This window comes from Stegodyphus dumicola, chromosome 2, assembly GCF_044657685.1.
Source record: "Stegodyphus dumicola isolate Sdum_Otavi_A_Nest chromosome 2, ASM4465768v1".
Lineage (NCBI taxonomy): Eukaryota > Metazoa > Arthropoda > Arachnida > Araneae > Eresidae > Stegodyphus > Stegodyphus dumicola.
The window spans coordinates 190,857,095-190,873,902 of record NC_140769.1 but is presented as its reverse complement, the minus strand read 5'-3'; the positions used below and the strand labels follow the sequence as shown (position 1 = coordinate 190,873,902).

At 33.9% G+C, this 16,808-nt stretch overlaps 1 protein-coding gene across 1 annotated transcript in view; it reads right to left on the bottom strand.

Moving 5' to 3' along the window:
* LOC118184404 (uncharacterized) overlaps positions 1 to 16,808 on the bottom strand; it is a 56,074-nt gene that overhangs the window by 14,675 nt on the left and 24,591 nt on the right. Inside the window, exons 3-5 of the mRNA XM_035354070.2 lie at positions 13,474 to 13,589; positions 9,478 to 9,562; positions 1,273 to 1,355 (exon numbers count right to left, since the gene is read on the bottom strand). Of these exons, the coding sequence (XP_035209961.1) occupies positions 1,273 to 1,355; positions 9,478 to 9,562; positions 13,474 to 13,589 (284 nt within the window). The remainder of the gene's footprint in view (positions 1 to 1,272; positions 1,356 to 9,477; positions 9,563 to 13,473; positions 13,590 to 16,808) is intronic.

Below are 16,808 nucleotides of genomic sequence, written 5' to 3'. Positions count from 1 at the left end.
GTATTTTGGGGGATCAGTATGTACATGTCAGTTGTACATTTACCATTTAGAAGATGGTAATGATCACTGCAAACAAGGCAGGAAATGATTTCAAATGCAATGACCGTAAATCGTTGGGAAGAGATTTGTATGCATGTATGTATGTATATGCATGCTGTCCACTGTAGTGAACAAACTGTAGCAATTTTTTAAAACGAAATTTGAATAAAATTAATTTTTTTTAAATTATTACTAAGGTTATTTTAAGTAGAAAAATACAAACATTTTCGTTTAACTTCTCCAGATTATTTGTATGCAACAAAGGGTTAATGATTAGAATCTATGCTCTGCTTGAATAATATATATCAGAATTTTAAACCACCTGACCACTTGTTTAAAAGAAATAAGAGAAGCTAATGAATTACCTATAAACAGAACACAAAAAATATTTGTTAACATTTCTGTTAACAACAAATGAACAGAATGCCAATCTTGCAGAAAAACATATAATTAAAACAGTGTGCTCATAGTAAATTAATAAGGATTTTTATTTCAAGTTAATAATTCATATCAAAATAGACGAAATGTCAAAAAAAGTGGTTTTTTCTTGCTAAAAAAAAAATTGGCAGTCTTATTTCTCATTTTGTAACCTAAAAATTTCAGGGCTAAAGGTTCAAGAGATGGCTAATTTAATTTAGCAAAGTACAAAAATCTGTACCACATATAAAAATTTAATAAGCAGCCCAGTAAGGCCGTCCATTTGAAATCTTCCTCAATGCTTATGAGAACCCAATGAAAAATTTTCCAAAATAATTTTCTGGTTCTCAAATAATATTTGGGATTGTTTAATATTAATAAGGAACGTATTCTTTCTAAAAATGAATATGTAAATTAGTAAAACTACATTAAATACTGAATAACTTTCTAGCATACTATTATATTTGAAATATGTAAAACTTGCTCATTTGTTACAAAAAGATATTGATGTTCCTAACACAACAGCAAATTCTATAAAAGTTTTTGAAAAAAGAATATAATATTGCAAAAAAGGAAACGTAAAAACATATTGCTACAGTAACCATCTTCCAAGTGGCAGCAATTCATGAGAAAGCAATTTCTGTAAAATTTCAAAAATCCAATAAACAAAACTTTTTATAAAATATATTTATATACCCTAAAATCAAGTAATATTTAACATTTTGAATGTATATATGTGTAGGCATGTAAAAGTGCACATTTAATTTTGTTTTATTTTCTGCCATATAGATGTATAATAATTTATAAACAGCTTACATTATAACTAAAACTGATCCTGTTGAAAGATGATTTTGACGACACAAGTCAGGACAGGCACATCTTGATGTAAGAGCCATTTCCTTTAAAATAAAACCATAAAAAGTGAGAAAATTTTTTATAATATTTTGAATAAAATACACAGATTTATTAAAACTTAACAGTAACAAGCATTTATTATACAGCATCCAGATATTTTAGCTTGAAGATACACTTTACAATTTCTTCATGCAAAGATTTGAGTTATGCAACAACTAGAAAGAAAGAGAAGTGAATTTTTCTCCCCTCTTTTCTAAATTCTTGAAATGAATTTGATACACAAAAATATTCTGATCTTAATTTATTTTTCAAGAATGAAATGTATTTGCATAGCTAATAATGGATGGATTAATGTATAAAGTATTTTCTCCCTCTTCCGAATGGCTTTGTGGTATAATTGGAAGCATACTCAATGCATATTCGAGAGGTCCAGGATTCAAGTCCTGGTGAGGGCATGGCACATTTTTCTCATGACGTGCTTTAAAAGAAAAAGGAAAAAAAAAAAAAAAAAACACCTTAATGGCTCTACATGTGGTGCCCAAACTAAAACATGGTAGACAATAAATCATTACCACCAGGATTTGGTGATTGGGTTCCCTCATCCTCAGTCATCCCTTAAAAGAGGAGAGTACATAAGGTACTTTCTCTCTCCTTTTCTCACGCCTTCGTAGTAGTGTAATTGGAGGCATACTCGACATGTTTTTGAGAGGTCCAGGGTTCAAGTCCCAGAGAGGGCACTGCACATATTTCACGCCTCCTGCTTCAATATAATCTAATGATTCTACAAATGAAATTAGAAAACTCATAATTTATTGTATATTAGATGACAATTCATCTGAAAAATTTATTAAAAAATCATAAAAATAAAACAAATATATATGTATATTGTTTTATTTTCTATCTCTCTCTCTCTCTCTATATATATATATATATATGAGGTAAGATTCGAAAGTTCCCAGACTCGATCTATAATGTAAAAAATATGAATTAAATTGCAGAAACACATCCTCCTTTGAAATAAGACCCTTAAGCAGTTATAGACTCAGTCCGGGAACTTTTGAATCCTACAACGTATATACATATTGTTGCGTTTTTCTTTTCCTTTGTATTTGTACGGTACAGGGTTTGTGCAGATTTGGAGTGAATAATGATGACACTACTTGAAGAAGCACAGAAACACAATTTATTAGCCAGTATTGTTCAAGACAGCTCCAATAACACGTTTACAGTTGTTGAAGAACTACTATAAACTCACTGAAACAATCAGCAACACAGCCTTCGAGCGATCAGGCTATAACGGTGGAGCCAGTTTCACTGCAAAGCACTCAAGCACAGCTCCCGACTCTTCTCGGAACTCCACGTACTCTCGAGACCCTCCAAGCTACAACTTGTGATACACTTGATTATATACTAGAGTAAGCTGCCGACTCCTTGGTTCAGTCATTCCCGAAGCTCAACACACTCTAAGATAAAACTTGATGATGCAATAACTTGCGATTCACTAAGAGACTCTTTCGGTGCACTCGACCAACTTGGCTCCCACTGACTGACCATCAAGTCGATGGACTCTCACGAACTAACTAACTCCGCGTACCAGCAGAGTTTATATAGCTTTTGGCTTAAGTTCGAGAACATTCTGGCTAAACTAGTAAGAACTCGTTCCAGAAGGTTCTCCATCCATCTGTGGCACATCTCCAAGTTTGTCACCAAATGGACTATTCCTCACCAAATGTGCCAACCCTGCCTTCCCTAGCCATTTTATGGAAAACCTTAACCTGCTTCGCGGAGAAGCTATCCCACCGCACCTGGACATTTCGTAACAATATATATATATGTAAGATATAACAAAATATTATAGCTGTTTCAAAAAAATAATTGACGACCTCAAAATTAACATTCTAAATTTGGTAATCTGCCCCTAAATTCATCTCTTCTCACAGGTTCCAGACTTTTCTATCTTATGTAACGTTTTAATGCAGATGCCTCTCGTCCAATAAATTAATTCTAAACCAAAACTGTGAACTGAAACTTCCCCACTCCCAGCCTTCTTCCTATGAAAGTACTATAACCTTTCCCTTTTTCCGCGTTACCTCTCCTGCTGGTAAGATGCTTTTCATCCATGCTGCTGCCGCTTACTTGCTTAAGATGACGTCGAACTTAAAAATGGGAGTTATTCTATTCAAATATTATTAAGAAATATCTTGTCTGAAAAAGGATTATTTGATATGCATGGAAAAAATAAAGATTGTGATTTTTCAAGATATGTTGTGCTAAATTGCGTCATCATGCTTTCCACTCTGCCACCTTCAAGCCACTACGGTCTTCTCGGTCATCTACGCAGTATCGTAAGCTGTTGGGAGGTCCACTGCTTTCATCTACGCATTTGAAATCATTATATATTTATAAAAAGTCAGGACAGGATTAACCTGGTGCAAGTTTTCCCGAATGAATTTTGAACTCTGCTGCCTCAAACTACCAGTGAATCATTAAATTCATTTCCGGTTTGTGATATAACGGCATATTCTAAAAGTGCTTTGAAATCATCGAATATCTCTGAAAGTTCGAAATCAAAACTGTTTCGAATCAAGGTCAGCGACGCCAACGTAGTGAAATACGTTACTGATTCTGGCTTGCTTGGAATATTCGTAATGCTGTTCCGATCATCGTGCAGAAAGAAAATTAAACATCCAAAGTGCTTTGAAGGTCATCAACCTCATCAGTGAAATATGAAATGCCAAATAGTATTTTGTGCTCTCTTGCATGTTCAGTGCTTTATTCGGCTCATTCTTCATATTCAAAAAATGCAATATTATCAAAAGTCATGAAAGTGATCGTGAAGTGATATTAAGTTCCAAATTGAGTTTCTTTCATTTCGGGGGGGGGGGGGGGGGAAATTGCATTTATAAGTTAATTGTATTATGATTTATTGATGGTAGTATTTTGAACTGTACATTTAGTTTGTGAAAAAATTTGAACTATTACCGTGTGGAACTATCAAGAACTTTATAAAATTTCATTGGGCATTCTTATCTCAGAACACTAAAATGTGCAATTGTTTTAAAAGAGTACAGTGCTAAAATTCATAATTCAATTCAAAATTTTATGACTTTCAATGAAATGTCAAAATATCGGTCAAGATTTATGGCAATAATTTTTTGTTTTAAAAAAAAAAGAGTAAATATGTTTTGTATTTTCACAATTATAACTTTTCACATTTTGCTGCTTTAATGCTTGTTCTTCCACCCTGCTCACCCAACTTTTCTTTTGAAGGGGGGAATATTTAAGATATAACAAAATATGATAGCTGTTTCAAAAAAAATAATTGATGACCTCAAAATTAACATTCTAAATTTGGTAATCTGCCCCTAAATTCATTTCTTCTCACAGGTTCCAGACTTTTCTATCTTATGTAACCTTTTAATGCATATGCCTCTCGTCCAATCAAATTAATTCTAAACCAAAACTGTGAACTGAAACTTCCCCACTCCCAGCCTTCTTCCTATGAAAGTACTATAACCTTTCCCTTTTTCCACGTTACTCTCCTGCTGGTAAACACTTTTCATCCATGCTGCTGCCGCTTACTTGCTTAAGATGACGTCGAACTTAAAAATGGGAGTTATTCTATTCAAATATTATTAAGAAATATCTTGTCTGAAAAAGGATTACTTTATATGCATGGAAAAAATAAAGATTGTGATTTTTCAAGATATGTTGTGCTAAGCTGCATCATCATGCTTTCCACACTGCCACCTTCAAGCCACTACGGTCTTCTCGGTCATCTACGCAGTATCGTAAGCTGTTGGGAGGTCCACTGCTTTCATCTACGCATTTGAAATCATTACATATATATATATATATATAAGTCCCAAAACATTAGATAAACCTAACAAATAACATTTTAATACAGTCAAAAGTCTTTCATCCGGACGTCCATAATCCGAAATGATCTATAATCCGGACCTCAAAGCTACAAACTTTCTGCGCATGTGTCAACATCTGTTAACACATGCACATAATACCTTTACGCATGCTCATATGTGTCTGTGCATGTGAGTATAATACGTTTACACATGCACGTTTAATGTGGAACGGACGGTACAAGCTAAGCTAAAATTATCTAATTATCTATTTCAGTTAATGTTGCAGACTGCGTTGTTAATAATCTTCTAATTGAATCTGGCTTATTATTTTTTGCAGACTGTTAGAGCAATTTTATAAAAGTAAGCCTGAACATTCGATTATGTCAAAAAGAATTTCCGATTCTGGAGCTACCAAAGGATCTACAAAGCGAAAACACGTTTCGATGTCCATCAAACAAAAAGTGGAATTGCTGCAAAAAATGGATAAAGGCATATCCTTTGTTTCTCTAACGATTCCAAAATCTGCTTATCAACTTCACGCTGCTCTGCGGGGACAGGGGGGGGGACGTTGTGGCGTGCAATGAACTGGAAGTTGATCTGTCAGCACTATCCTTATCTTCAGGGCAGATGTTTTTATTTTATTCGGCTTGTAATTCCTTACTAAATGTAATATTTCATCTCGATGTACTCCATCTTTGATATGATTTAAATCAAATTCCTTGTCTTTATAAATATCACGAATACACATCAAATAGTTTTCTGGTTGCAATTTTCTAATTTCGACTATGCGTAATGTATGCGTTACGCATGTGCACGTTGAAAGAAATGTTTAATAAAGTAAACAAATAAATATTAAGCCTTTTTTTTTTTTTTTTTTTTGTAAATTTTGTTACCCTTTAGATCATAATTGCTCTTTATTTCATAAATTACGGTTTCATATTTTAATTCTATAATTTCTGCATGCCATCTCACCAGATTTGACCACTGATCTGACCACTGATGATCTATAATCCGGAAAAACCGATAATCCGGAATCGCTGAAGTCCCGACGAGTCCGGATTAGACTTTTGACTGTACTTCTGTATGTCTGAAAAACTGGTTATTCAATGCAATACAAAGATAATACATCTTAATCATAATAAAATTATCTTAATCAAAATGCCAGAATGAAATATCAAGCCAGGCATTTTCTGTGACTCAGCCCAAAATAAGTTTTTTGGCTGCCACTATGAAACAAATATCAAGCTCTTCATAGAGTTATATTGTTCAGCCGACTTCAGATGTGTGATTGCAAACATAAATGGTGTACCTGGAAATCAGTAATATTCATACAGAAACTCATGTATCAATCATGCAAGTGAGAAAAGGTATACTATCTTGCAAGCCATTATAATCATGTAATTTGATCATAAAAATATAAAATGAGCATATAGACTTGAATATCACATTTATGAAACAAGATTTCATTTGCAATATGTGTTCTCCCACAAAAATATAATCTATGCTTTAACAAAACCAACTTACCAAAGCAGTGTAAGCATAATGTTGCATGATATACCGATTCTAAGAATATGAAAGATTCTAGCACTGAAATGGGATGTGGTTGATAGTGTTTTTACGAGTCCCCCTTTATAGGCATCAGTATCATCATCATTCTTATGATGAAAATAAGAAGCCAAAATTTAATTTATGTGTTTACATCTACCCGATGTAGGGTATTGGGAAAATTCAAGAAGACAAAGGTCATTCTGAAAACATGAAAATACTTTATTAACCTTCGGAGCAACATGACGGGCTTTATCCGATCATGAGATTTTTTGTCACTTGATACATATTAGCTTATAACTTAAGATATTTTGCTTTCTTAAATACAGTAAGACACCGCTTAACGCTGTTTCGGTTTAAAGCTCTTTTATTTGAATTGTGAGATTCCCCGAAATTGTACGCAGCATTAGGCTTCTGGATATATGAAGCAGTTTATCTGTGTCTCTTCTTTCCTTCTTCCTTTAAAAATACGAACGTATTTTTATCATTTCAAACATTTGTTGACGTTATTGTAAGTATAAATTTATATAATATAATGGTTCATAGAGTGACAAATATTATGATTTTTAGTTTTTATCATGGGTGATAATAAAAAACACGAAAATAAAGCAACAAAAAAAGGATTTCACTAGAAACTAAAATGCAAGTAATTAGAAGATTAGATACTGGTGAACTCAATCTCAAATTGATGCTGCATTGAATTTGGCAACGTCAACAATAAGGACTAGCTTTAAGAATAAAGAAAAAATACTGTCATTGGCAACTGCAACTACGACAAGCTCTGCAACTAGAGTTGCCCGTTCTAGAAATAATACAATAGAGGAAATGGAAAAATGACTTTCTATATTGCAAAAAATAATAAGGCGGATCCAATTCGAAGATTAAGGAACAACGCAATCTGCAACATTAACTGAATTAGATAATTTTAGCTTAGCTTATACCATCCGTTATACATTAAACGCACATGCGTAAATGTATTTTGCGCATGCGCACACGCATATTCGCAGCCGTAAAGGTCTTACGCGCATGCGTCAACGCAACACATGCGCAGAAAGTTTGTAACTTTGAGGTCCGGATTATGGGTGTCCGAATTAAGGACTTTTGACTGTAATAATAATTTACACAGAAAAAATAAAATTTTTGAAAGCATGCATTTTTTAAAGAACTTTCATAATGACATGAAAATTATTGGATGGGATCAATCATCTACAGGCTCATACACAGCGTGCATAATCCTGAGCTTAACTTTTGCTTTACGAGTTTCATCCATATTTCTGAATATAAACTGAAAAACTCATTAAAAAAATGCATGTCATCATCGTAGATTTCTTGCGAGATCAACTCTTTATTTCGTTCGGATACGATTACAACTCATTCGGATATGATGTGTTCCATATTTAAAAAAAAAGTCGCCTTCGATGTGACAGCGAAATCGTCTGAAGAAAGCCGCTTCATTTTAGCTTTGCTCTGATTGGTCAACGCTTATCCCAAACTCGGCGTAAAGTTGAAAACTTGGAACCCTATGCCACGAGCCCTAAACCAGATTCTGTGACGTAGCAGTGACTGGTTGCCTTGGCAATGGGGCCTGGCTTTAACCACTTATGCCCTTTACGCCCTCGTCTGAAGGGGGCTAAAGGGTCAAGAGGCAGGCTTTTCTCCTACATTCACAGTAATTTGTTTTAAATTAATTTTGTAGGTCTTTCATATTACTCTTGCAAGGGTTTTAATCTAAACTAACCATTTATTATGATTTTGATCTTTATTTTAACTTTTCCTTTCCGTATTTCTCAACAGAATGCAAATTATTTTATTTGCATTCTGTTGTTTGTAAAATTTATTGGGTTTAAGCTGATGTTTTTAGATCTAAACAAAGAGTTTGTGTGATTAGATTTCTGCCAGCTCTAGTTAAATGCAATTATCTCTGCTTTATATGCTCTTGCAGCCAACATTTGAAACATATGTGCCATTAGATTATTTCAGCCAGTTTGTAGCTTAGTATTTAACTGTGTAGTCTTAGACTACTAACCAACGCTTAAATTGATTTGACTTATTTAATTTGCATTGACAGAGGTAACGATTATTTGTAGCACAAGCCATGCCCTGTTTTTCTCAAAAGTTCAGTTTAACAAAAGATTGTTAAAAACCTTTTAGTTCAGAAGTCCTGTCATGCTATTTTTAACTTACTATCTGTAAGGTTACAGAACTAAAGTTCAAGTACCAGATTAAGTATACCCTTAGACTCTTATCCTAGACAAAATCAAAATAAAATAAATCAGGCAATTAGTCCGTTTAGTGGTTTTATGATGCATTCTTTATCTAAAGTTCTCTTCTTTTTTTTAATTCAGAAATTATTTTAGAATCAAAATTTGTTATATAAAATAATGATAACAATGTTTGTTACTTAAAAATCTTACAGAAATGGGATTCAAAAGGAGTAAAATAATATAATTACATATCATAATGATAAAATGTTATACATTACATTTTGAATACATTGTAATGGATAAGGACATTAACTGCTTCATACACTTGTATGAAAATGTAATTTTTTACAAGAATTTGATATTTTCTTTAGAGATAATTTACTGTAAGCATTTTAGATTTTCTTTTAAGACCCTGGACCTTCTACTCATAATTATATCATTCTAGCCAAGTGAAACCAGGAACAAGATGTTAAATCTAATAGAAACAGTTTCCTTGGACAAGTATTTTTGCTTAAAACATATACTTGAATAAAATGCAGTTATAAAAGATTACATACATAAACATCTCTTTCTGTTTCACCAGTCACATTCAATGATGGTTCATATGCTGTTTCTGAACAGACAAGTGTGACCTTCGTTTTCCTAAGAAAATGAAATAATAAATTTAAGAGCTAAATATTTACTGACAAAATATTTTTAAACAAATTAATGCAAATACTTAAACCTAAAAACTGGAAACTTCACAGTCAAAAATAAATAAATAAATCTGTATACCTTTCAAACTATGATGCACCCATAAGTTTGGAATTGAGGACACACATACATGGATAAGAAATTAAATTTCTAATGTTTGAATTTAATCTGATATACATTGTGCAGTTTTTAGGTAAAAGCATGTTTGTTGCAATGAGGATAATGATGATGTAAGAGAAAATAGTTAACTCAAAATATATGTAAAATATGATGTAAGAAAAATAGTTAACTCAAAATATATGTAAAATATGATGTAAGAAAAATAGTTAACTCAAATATTTTATATACTTATAAATCACTTGAAAATGGATCAAGTACACTAAGGAACGCTGTACCATGACATTTTCACTTGGAAATTGCTGACAAAAGTTGTGTGTGCATGCACATACCAGTTCCCATCATGCCCTGTAGCCAACCACGAAGTTTGAACTTCATCATGCAAACCATTCAGAAGTTATGATGGTTTTATTTCCTATAGTTCAATAATTGCCATCCTGTATGTTCTACTTGCTTTCAGTTCAGACATAGTCCGTATGCTTCTTCCATTGGCATTACCTTTCAGGAATCTCTACAAACAGAAGACTTAGGGATTTAAGTCCAGGGAACGAGGAGAGCAGAAAAGTTCTGAAAATTACCCAATTATCTCCAAAGCTAGCACGAAGCAATACCTATACTAGTCTGGCAATGGAAGAGGTAATGCACTAATTTGCATGAAGGCAGTCGTCTTTAAACATTATCGCTCTTATATAGCAAGAATAACTTGTTGCTAAAGAAATTCACAGCAACAAATACCCATGATGAAACACTTCTGAGGGCCTTGTGGCAATCTAATGTTTGACTGCATGGGCAGCCAATCCATGTCATGTGGTTAATGTAAAAACTGCTAGCGCGGCAGTGAACTCACTCACTTCGCCCTTAGCTGTAGCATAGGATGTTTAAATTTTAGTTTAGTAGATTTTGTTATTTCGTTCTGTTATTTCAATTGTGTTTAAAGTTATGGTGTGTGTGAACAAAGGTTATGTTTAAAGAAAAGGAGTCATGTCAATTCAAGGATATACACCAAGCACATAACCACCACGCCACTATAGCCTTCAGAAGTGTTCTCAAAGAAAAAAAAGAGACCAAGAATGAAATCAGCAGTAAAACCAAACCATACAGTAATGCAATCAGGCTCTTCATGCAGAAGATTAGGAATTACAGCACCCTGTGGAGGTAACTGCTCTGTCTAGGATAAAATTCAACTCGTCCAACCACGGAATGCTTTAAGACCATGCCTTCTTTTGGCTGGAATATGGCCAGAAATGCTAATCAGGCTAGCAACAACAGTGCATTTGTCCGGGTTTGCACAATGCAGTTCTTGCAAAACTTGGATCTTGTACAAGTACTATTTTACAATGGATCGCAGAAGCTTTCATACTGTCCACCAAGGGATAGACTAAACGTGTTACACTGCTCGAGGAATATTGGGAACAAAAATCTCTTCTGACCACAGCAAGAGTGGTTTCTTCCATTGTTTGCATACTCTTCCTCACAGCACATACAACTTCTGTCTCTTGAAATTTAGTAATGGTCTTTTTCAAATCTTGCTTCAACACAGGCCCTTTTGGTAAAACAGATGAAAAATCACTGCCTATTTCACAAAACTACTTGATCAGTAAGGATCAATCTTTCTTCTTTAACACATGGTGAACAAGGATTTTATGGCATTGAAGACTGGTTTTACAAAATGCTCCAAATTTGCGTAACATTCATTCTATATTTCCATGAAAAGTGCCATCTGTAAGTTGAAATTTGAACTATTAATTTTTATTGCAGATTTCTTTTCCCTGATGTCCATATAAGGTATATATCAAGTTTCAATGAAAGAGAATGAGAGGTCTACCAGAATGGACTCCACATAGGTCTAAATAGGTACTTTAATTAAAACCACTTTGTATATCAGAACTATCATCAGTCTGTATCTTTATCATACCATTTTGTAAATATAAATATATTTACGGGTGCCCCTTGTTGAAAATTAGCGATACATGGACACTGAGTTTCTGCAGTTCTTTGATTGGTTATTTTGGCTTTATGTAGCGGTGATTTTTAGTGCATAAATTGGTGCTACATAAAGCCAAAATAACAAGTCAAAGAATTGCACAAACTCGTTATCCATGTGCACATCAACCCATTTTCACTTAAAAAAAACATCAGAAAATTGCACAAACTTGGCATTGTGCACTCCCTTGACTTTGTCCATGTATACATCGATCTATCTGAACTTCAGAATTTATAAAATTGCTCATCATTAGTGGGTATAATTGTATCCAGTACACTTTCATTGTGGACTCTTTTATTTTAGCCTACGAGTCTCCAATATTATTTACCATGCTCTACATATTACAGTCTTTAAAAAAAATCTTTTAATGTAGGCCCTCATTCATTAGGCTAACTATTTCTTCTGTGAGAATTCCTGAAGTTCCTTCAGAATTTATAAAATCACTCATCATTTGTGGGCATAATTGTTTCCATGAAACTTTGGTTGTGGACTCTTTTATTTCCACCTATGAGTCTCCAGTATTATTTACTATGTTCTATATATTACAGTCTTTAAAAAATCTTTTAATGTAGTCCCACCTTCCCTGCCAGTTGCCTAGATTGCCTGATTTCATTATTGTCCTTGTATAATATCTTAAACTTAGCTAACACAGCTTGATCCATGGGCTGTAAGAAATGCAACATTTATTTCCCGGCATAAACTCTACAGAGGCTTTGGGTATCCTAGAGCATGGTCTAAGATTAATAATGATTCAAATAACAAAATTTTATTTTTCTTGTCTTTATTTTTATTTATTTATATTTATTTAATATTGTCTATATTTATTTATTTTTCTTGTCTTGGTAAAGTCTTATCAACATACCTTAACTGAACTAAAATTAAAAGTGAACTAATAAACTTAAAGAATATTAATTAACACAGCAACCAACAGTTAGTCTTTTTATTTTCTGGAGGCTTAAAGAAAATGCTTGCACCATTATGTTTTAAATTTTGTACATCTATGCATCATTAATGAGTTCATTAACATTTATTACTAATGACAGACTATTTCTCGATGGAAGCTGGGAATTGAGCTTGAGAACTCTGGTGATCCGCCATTCTAATCAGCACAAGTGGAAGTGACTACGGTTTGGTTTCATTTATGTGATTATGGCAAAGCCTCGGGAGTTACCTGCCTAAGGAGTGGGATGCCTTTGTGGAGGACTTTCTAAGGGAACTGACTCGTATACACATTACACATGGAGAAAACCACGAAAATGCCCATGCAGCCAGCCCATTCATGGGATTCAAACTTCGGACCGAACTACCAGTGTTCTGTGACTTTACTGCTCCACTGCTGGTGGCGCGGAAGTGACTACAGAAGGGAGCAATTTTTGCAATACTGACAAAAATCTGCCAGAAACAGAATTTTTTTTTTTTTTTTTTTTAATGTGCAAAATAGTTAATTATGGGTACTATTTTATGGGTATCCCTGTAATGTGTTCTTCCAGTAATAAGCTATATCTTGGCTTTGTAATGTAATATTTGGCAAATGTCATGTCCTGGGTCCTTTTTCTCAAAGATACCTTCATCCTTTTAAGAAGACTTTAATGGGTTATTTTAATGATACAAAAAGAGATTTTATTATGCAGAAACATATGGATGGTACATTAGAAATATTAAAATTTGTTTACAAAATAAAAGTATGAAAAAATGCTAGATAACAAATAAAACATACAAGTAGTTTAGAAATATTCAGAAAAAAACATAAGAAAATTACCTAGGAGCAGCAACGTATTGTACATAAGGCAGCTTTGTTGTTTTATTCCATAGAAAACTAACATAGTTTTGATCACCACAATCAAAATAATGACCTATTTTACTAACCTGGCAAACCTAATAAAAAAAATCACATAGAAACCTTTCAATAAATATAAAAACAGATGTGCATTCTAGTAATGATTATTATAGTGATTATTCATAAATACAATGAATAAAAAAGAACATGAAAAATTTTTTGACAATTTTTGTTTATGCATTTAAGTTTAAAAAAACTATGTATGGAAAATAATGATTTCATGCATCTTCATATTGATAGAATGGTAAAATTCAAATTCACACAGCTTCCTTAAGTTTTTACTTATGTCTAATTACCTCTTCGTATAGTCGTGTGCAAAAGTTAGGACCACACATAGAAAAATCAGATTTATTGGGATTCTGCAACAAAACATGTTATAAATGAAGAAAATAGACTTACAAGTTTATTGAAGTATAGTCAGTATTTTGTTGGACCTCCTTTATTTTTTATCACTGCTGCAATCCTTTTAGGCATGCTATGAAAAAAAGACTGGCAGTAAGCTTGAGAAATCTCTGCACACCACACATGCTTTATTGTTTCAACAAGTTCTGTAGCACTGGATGGTAGCTTCTCTGCGACATTATTTTTCACAATACACCACAGATTCTCTATGGGATTCAAATCTGGGCTGTTACGTGGCCAATCAGGCACTTGGATTTGAGTAACCCTCAGATAGTCCTTAACATTTCTTGCCCTGTGATACAGAACCCCCATCATGCATGAAAATTGAACATCTGTGAACATCCAACAGTTTCAACTTGTCACATAACAAATTAAGATACCGACAGCCATTCTTCATGATTTTAGATGGTAGGAAATATACAGCAGCACTACCAGATGCAGACATTGCACCCCATATAATCTGGCTTGAAGGGTATTTCATTGTCGGAATCATATATCTATCATCATATCGTTTTCCTAATGGGCTGCAAATACATTTAGCATGTGCAGAAAATTGCTGAACACTTGACTCATCAGAAAATAACACTGTACTCCACTGTTATTCGGTCCAATTCTGATACTGTCTGGCGAAAATCAGTCGTTCCTTTTTCATACCTTGAGTAAGTCGAGGTTTCCTTGCAGGTTTATAAGAAAATAAACCATAATCTTTAGTCAAATGTCTTGAAATAGTACTTGAACTGACGTTGGTACCCTTTGCAGCCAGAGAAGCTCTAATTTTATTGCAGGAGGTTGTTGGACATCTTTTTTATCACACGATCATCATGTGCACAAGTTTTTCTTGGGCGACCATTTCTCTTAAGATCCATATAATTTCCCGAAATTTTGAATTTACTGATAGATTGATGCATGGCTATCTTGCTGACATTTACCTTTAAACTTATTTCACATTCAGAAAAGTAAACTTCATGTAGGGCCACAATTATTGCCTGTTTTTCAAGAGTAAGTGAAGGTTTTTTTACCCTTTATAATAATTATACAACGGCACTTTGCATGCAAAATCCACTAACAAACTACTGATAAACGAGACCAGGTTATATTTATAGCACTAGAACACGTTTGATGCAATCAATGCATAAGAAAACGCAATCACGAGCGAAAATGGTGCAATCTGTTAAAATACATAAAAATGGCTAGTGATCTTAAACTTCTGCATGTGACTGTACATTCTACTAAAAAATACGAAATGATAATACTTTTGGCAAGACCAAGGACACACTTCCATATCTTATTGTTCTTATCTTCAAACACTTCCATATTTTACTGGCCTGAATATCAGAAATGTAATGTGAATATGTAACATTTTTAAGTAAGGGCTATTTCATGGTATACAATAACAGGTGGCGCGCATGTCGCAACAGGTGCATTCCTTGAAAACAACTGTGCACAGTTGTAGGTAAACTGCATGGTCTGTTCTGTGTCTTTAAAATGTTTAAGATAGTCGAATCACCCACCACACTAGAGGTACAGTCAGTGACATATTTTTCATGGCAAAAAACCTGTCTGCCACAGATATTCACTGGCAGATTTGTGAAGTTATGAAGTTTACGGAGCTACTGCCATGAGTGAAGGCAAAGTGTATAAAGTGGGTCAGAGACTTCAAAGCTGGCTGCAACAATGTCCATAATGTGTCCCACTCTCCAGTTGCCCACCTGTGATGACAGACAATTCAGTTGGTTTGATGGATTCAGTTGAAGTGAAAATTCTTGAGAACATATGCTTCACCATAAGCACTCCTTCAAACGAATTTCCTGGAGTGTCTAGGTCAGTGCTGTACAAGACTATTTCTAAAACGTTAAGTTTAAGAAATCGTGCTCCCATTGGGTCCCATAACTCCCAACAGGGAACCATAAAAACAGATTTGAGTGCTTGCTGAATTTTTTCACTCGTTATAATGAAGAAGATGATGCCATGTTGAGTCAGATAGTAATAGGAGATAAATGTGGGTTTCACATATCATGCTTGAATGAAAGCAACAGAGTATGAAATGGAGACACACACACACTCTCCTGTAAGGGTCAAGGCCAAACAGACTGCATCCCAGAGCAAGACCATGGTGTCTGTGTTTTGGGTAGGCCAGGAGTTTTGTTGGTCGACTTCATGCAACACAGAACCACAATAAATGTGGTAGCCTACAGCCAAACTCTGTGAAAACTGCACAGAGCGACTCAAAACAAAAGACAAAACATGCTGACAGAGGAAATTTTGCTACTCCATGACAATGCAAGGCCATAACTGCATATCAGATCCCAGCTTTATTGGACTCTTGGCTGGAAAGTTTTGGACTATGCCCCCTACAGCCCAGATCTTGCAGTGAGTGATTTTCACCTTTTCCACTATCTCAAACATCACCTCGGCAGCAAGCACTAGAACGACGATGAAGATGTGGAAAAGGCTGTGACCTCTTGGTTACTGGAGCAGGTGACAAGTTTCTATGAAGACAGTATTCAAAATCTAGTTCTAAGGTATAAAAGTGTTTAAACAAACTTCACAACTATGTTGAAAAATAGAGAAATGTATAGAAATGTACAGAAACAGAATATAAATTTGGTTTTTGAAAATTTTCTTTCTTTTGGTTTTTATTTTTAAAATCCCCTTACTTAAAAAATGCCGCCTGTGTTTTTTTTTATTAAAATGGTTTACAGATAACCACATCTATCTTGTATTACAAACAAATATATCAAATGAATCATAATTGCAATTAACAGTAGCAACAGAAATTAGCATCATATTAGTGAAATATAAAGTACTTCAGAGTTCATACAAATTTCTGCACTTAGAAATTAAGTAATTTTAAT